The sequence below is a fragment of the Euleptes europaea genome, chromosome 14 (genome assembly GCF_029931775.1).
Source record: "Euleptes europaea isolate rEulEur1 chromosome 14, rEulEur1.hap1, whole genome shotgun sequence".
Lineage (NCBI taxonomy): Eukaryota > Metazoa > Chordata > Lepidosauria > Squamata > Sphaerodactylidae > Euleptes > Euleptes europaea.
The window spans coordinates 31,493,952-31,498,917 of NC_079325.1; the positions used below are offsets into that span (position 1 = coordinate 31,493,952).

Sequence of the window (4,966 nt, forward strand, 5' to 3'; positions counted from 1 at the left end):
GAGGCGTAGCATATTAGAATGCTTCCTGGCCAGAGTGGGGCGGGATTAGACTTCACTGAGCCCATTTTCTACATTCTGGGGAAGTTTTATTTTGTAGGGGGACATGCAGACAGTATCCCCATTTACTGTCTTACGTTGAACACTTTTTAAAATAACACATTTGTCACTGGTATTGTATAAAATAGCATAAAGCACAACTCTGATCACCCAAGCCAAGAAGGTAGCAAAGGGTCAATTCACTCGATACAAAGTCCTTTGCGTCCTAAACTTAGTATCGTGTGAATTAGCCCAAATATACACCCCCTCTCATCTGCTGCCTGTTCCCTCTGCTTCAAGTTATCTACACATGCCTCATTTAAATAGGCTCATTTAAATATGTACAAATAAAAAATGTACAAATTTACAGATGGGACAATTAAATACTCAAAGGCGCCATGCAAGGGGGTGCCCTGCTACTATCGGCAGCCACATTCCAATACTGACATGTCATCATAGTTTAGCTTGTAGGTAACCACACCTTTATCTAAGTAAAGCAAAGAGATGGGAGCTAGCTTGGTGGGTACACAACAGGCTGGAGAAGCTTTCTGGGGATCATTCAAGTGAACCAAAGTCCGGGCCATGGCATAGGTGGTTGTGAGTTGATCATCCAAAGGGTAAGAGCATGCTCCCTTGCACTGGTATGCTTCATAGGATTGTGGAGCAATGATCCAGGAATCCCAGCCAATCTCCTTGAAGTCTACAAGGAGCGAAGTCCTTTTGCAGCTGCTCCCGGCATTCCTTCTGATGCGGGAGGTTGAGTCGTAGATAATGTTGGACCTTATCTGAAGAAGCTTCTCTTCGCTAGGTCTGGTATAGAAATCATTCACGTCCAGGTCCTGCAAATCTTGCATCTGCTCATGCTCTATCATCTCATTCAATTCAAGCCTCTCCTCTTTCTTGGCGTGGCCTTGGTCGTCTGAAAATACAATGAGCAAAGGCTCGTGTTTGGCCCCTGCATTGATATCTATATCTACTTTCCCTTGTCCGTTAGGCTCCTCTCTCCCTCTGTTCTCAATCTGCACCTCTAGCCGATGAGTGGTTGAGTCTGAGTGATGCCATTTCCTGATGGCCTCTGTGACCTCAAATGTTTTCCATTCATTGTCAGTGCTGTGGATGTGTCTGGATGCCAGCACTTTCCTTTTATTCTCTCCTTTCTTTTTCCCTTCTCCATGTTCATTCTCCAGCACTTCAAAAATGGTGACCTTCCTGTTCATACCACCGTAAAGCACTCTCTCGTTTTCCACCAAGGTGTAGAGCCTCAGTTCAGCCATGGTTATCTTCTCATGGTGAGGGACAGAGATGTTAAAAAGAAGAGGGTATCTCCGTATTCCATTAAAGTGGGCAGGATACAAAATCTGCTCTGGGGATTAAAAATAAATATTTGTTACACTTCTGCCTTGTGAATGCATGAGCACACCCAATAAGGAGGCTGTGTGCTTAGGGTGTGTCTACACTACAAATTTAAACTAAATTGAATCCCGCTTGATTATCATTCAAGAATCTTGGGCATAGTAGTTTAGCAAGAGAGCCGAGGATCAATTCTTAGACCTATTATTTTTATTCTGCTTTTCTGTACTCTGAAATTTTGTTTTATATGATTCTCTTGGTGGCCATAGGAAAAGGGGGATAAAGTTAATGCAAAAGGAAAGGGAGCTTTTTAAGCAATTTCCACTAACTGTATATCAAAATTGCATTGATAACTTACAATGGAAATCTCTACAAGAGAGTTGGAACAATGTACAATTGGTTAAAAAAAGTTTTTCTAGGAAAAATAAATGAAGTCACAAATGGGAAATATATATAATATGATGAGTGGAGAACCAGCATTTGATATAATCACTGTAGAAATTACCTAATAAAGTGAAAGCTATTTGACAGGGCTGGTTTGTTGAGAAGGGTGTATTTAAAAAACTGCAGGGGAGAAATCTAGGTGCAGTAGTGCATTATGAGTGATCTGCTTTCTTCAATAATTATGTCATAATATATTCCATTATAATTTTGTAATATGCATGTGTGTTTTGCAGAAATGGGCAATTAACAATCTGATCTACAAGACACTTAAGGTGGAATATTTTGATATAAGCAAATTCATGGTGACACATTGAGTAAGTTTTAGTTGGTGGATGGACTGGACAGTTATAAAGATCTCAGTAAGCACCAACTTAGATGTGATGTCGAGAAAGCTGCTAATGGACTTTCCATTTTATTTAAGTGGAAAGAGCAGTCCCTGGTATGGGAATCAGACAGGGAATATGGCACAGGGGAAGGGGTTTAACTGTCCTGCGGTTGGTTCCCTGGAACTTCTGTTTGCCCCACAAGGGGTGGCTTTAGAGATACCCACAGAAGAAGATGAAGAGTTGGTTTTTATATGCCGACTTTCTCTACCGCTTAAGGAAGACTCAAACCGGCTTACAATCGCCTTCCCCTCCCCACAACAGACACCCTGTGAGGTAGGTGGGGCTGAGAGAGCTCTAAGAGAGCTGTGACTAGCCCAAGGTCACCCAGCTGGCCTCTGCTGCTCATGTGGAGGAGTGGGGAATCGAACCCGGTTCTCCAGATCAGACTCCACCGCTCTTAACCACTACACCATGCTGGCTCTCACAGGGCAAAGAGCCATTGATAGGGATCGACTAAAGCTGAGAAAATGGCACAGAGTTAAAGCCTCCTTTGCCCTTTCCTCAGACATACCCCCAGGTGCTATTTCCACTTTTAAAAAAGGGTTCTGTTCACAGATCTGTGAACATCATGTCTGGTTTGGCCTTGTTTAAAAAAACTTGTATTGCCCTCCACCAGAAGCACATACCTAAAGAGGGATACATTGATCTTGTTTTTGACTATGGCTTAGGCATAAACGAGCAGTTAAGTCATATTAGAGAGCCCCAATGCCCATTTAACATCATGCACAGTTATTTATTTTTTTCTTAAAGACTGGCATTTGCAAATAACAGCCTACATTACAAACCAATTAGAACACAATGCTAGATGTCAAGCCAGTTCACTTCCCTTGACTTCGGTGATTTAAACAGAAATATTCTATTCATCATTCATTCTTCCATGTAGATTATCACAGCATCACCACCACCTAACATGCATGCATAGATTTCCCTCTATTAACGGAACTGAGACACTGGTGTGTGTTTATTTCCAGAACCTCAATAGAAAATGATTGTTAGGTATGAAAACAAAAAAATGTATATAAAATATGCCATTCTTGCATTAAAAATATTTTTGTAAGTGAAATCCTGATAACTGTTTACATGTTGAATTCTTTATTTTTCTGTTTCCATGCAACAAAACCTTAAACAAAACTTTCCGAAACCTTCCTTTCTTTTTACCTAGACTTTTAACTAACAGGTTTTTCTCTTTTTTAAAACTTTTTTTGTCAGACATCATCCTATTTATGTAAAGACCATTGACAGGTACCGTTAATACATTGTTCTATATACAATTCCTGCAAAACAAATGCAGTTATTGGATGCAAGTTTGACCACAAGGCAATATCCAGTCAATGGACACAATCCACTTGGACGTTCTTATCACCCAAGATCTATTGAAATCAATGGAAGATGTGCAAGATGACAAAAATGGTCTTGCAAAGAACTCCCAATGATTTCTATGGGTCTCATGCAGGAGAACTTCAGTGTGGGTTTTGGCCACTGTTATTCCTGCTGAAAAAGATGAAAAATTACTTCTGTAGTGCAGACATCTTAAATGTGGTACAGGCATCTTAAATGTGGTACAAATGTGGTAAGATCACTTTCCCCTTTTTAGATCCCAAAATCTAAGCATCATAGCATCCAACCTTTTTTAAAAAATTAGTTATAACCATAAGTGGGCCATGCAACGAAGGATCTAGAAAATAGTTCCTGCTTCAAATACTTTGTGGTATGAAAGACAAAAAGCTGGGCAGATCAGAGACACATTTCATCACATAGCAAGTACACCCACTAATTTACATTAGCTGGATCACTTTGGTATTGTGTCTCAAACATTCCTCTTGATCTCATTAAGGTAACAGTTCTCTTTCATCAATCTAGTCATAGTGTAATTATTGGAAAAAACGGGGATTAAAATAGTTGAAAAACACGCTCGATCCTCTGAGGATCTCAGAACTTACCTTCATTTTTGAAGCTTCTAACAATGTTGGCAGATGGCATAGATGTCTTATCGGTGGCAAACCTGTTATAGAGCTCTAACATATATTCTGGAGGGTCCACCTTGGCTGCTTCTTGTGTGGGAATGTCGGAGAGGTTAAGTGCCTTCAGCAATGCATTTTGCAAATTTTGAAGCAGCGCGTCCTGTTCATCAAAAAATGGCATGTCTTCCTCCAAAAGAGGTACATCTAGGCTCATGATGGGACTAGAGCTTGCAAGGTGGACCAGAAAAGAGAGGGTTGCCCAGATCTGAAATGCTACAGAATCCATTCCTTTGTTCTAGCTGGCCACAGTACTCAACAAGTTTTAGCTCTGGTGCCGCCTAAGTGGCTGTTGTATCCCCAGCGATGGATATATACGGCTTGTGTCACAGAGAGCTGACAAGTTTGGAAACTGTTTGCTCGAAACTTGTGATCAGTCTCCCTCCCTCTGTCATCCCCCCCTTTCATCGAGGTCTTAGTAATTGGATATGGCCTGCTCTGTCTTCTATGGTAGCTCTCCCTTATCTCCTCTAGGGTAAGCTGGTCACCAGCTTTCTGTTGCTATCTCACAATCCTTTCTTTTAATGAGGATTTTGTAAACATTCCACATTTGGATGCTAGTATGAAATAAAGCAAAATTTCTTCTTCTGCAGAAGACCTGACTCTCCCCTCCCTCCCTTCCCGCTTGCTTTGTTTGGCCTGGCTGACCATTTTTGAACCATTAATCTTTGTTGCAGTTTCAACTACATATGTGTACAACACCACCTCCATGCTCCATGTTGTTAACAAGTT

At 41.0% G+C, this 4,966-nt stretch overlaps 1 protein-coding gene across 1 annotated transcript; it reads right to left on the reverse strand.

Moving 5' to 3' along the window:
- Positions 1 to 455: 455 nt before the first annotated feature.
- BMP10 (bone morphogenetic protein 10) lies at positions 456 to 4,502 on the reverse strand. The gene is made up of 2 exons (XM_056860753.1): positions 4,157 to 4,502; positions 456 to 1,399 (listed from the first exon to the last, which is right to left on the reverse strand). Exons 1-2 carry the CDS (start codon positions 4,461 to 4,463, stop codon positions 456 to 458), a joined length of 1,251 nt encoding a protein of 416 aa, XP_056716731.1. The 5' UTR covers positions 4,464 to 4,502.
- Positions 4,503 to 4,966: the final 464 nt, after the last annotated feature.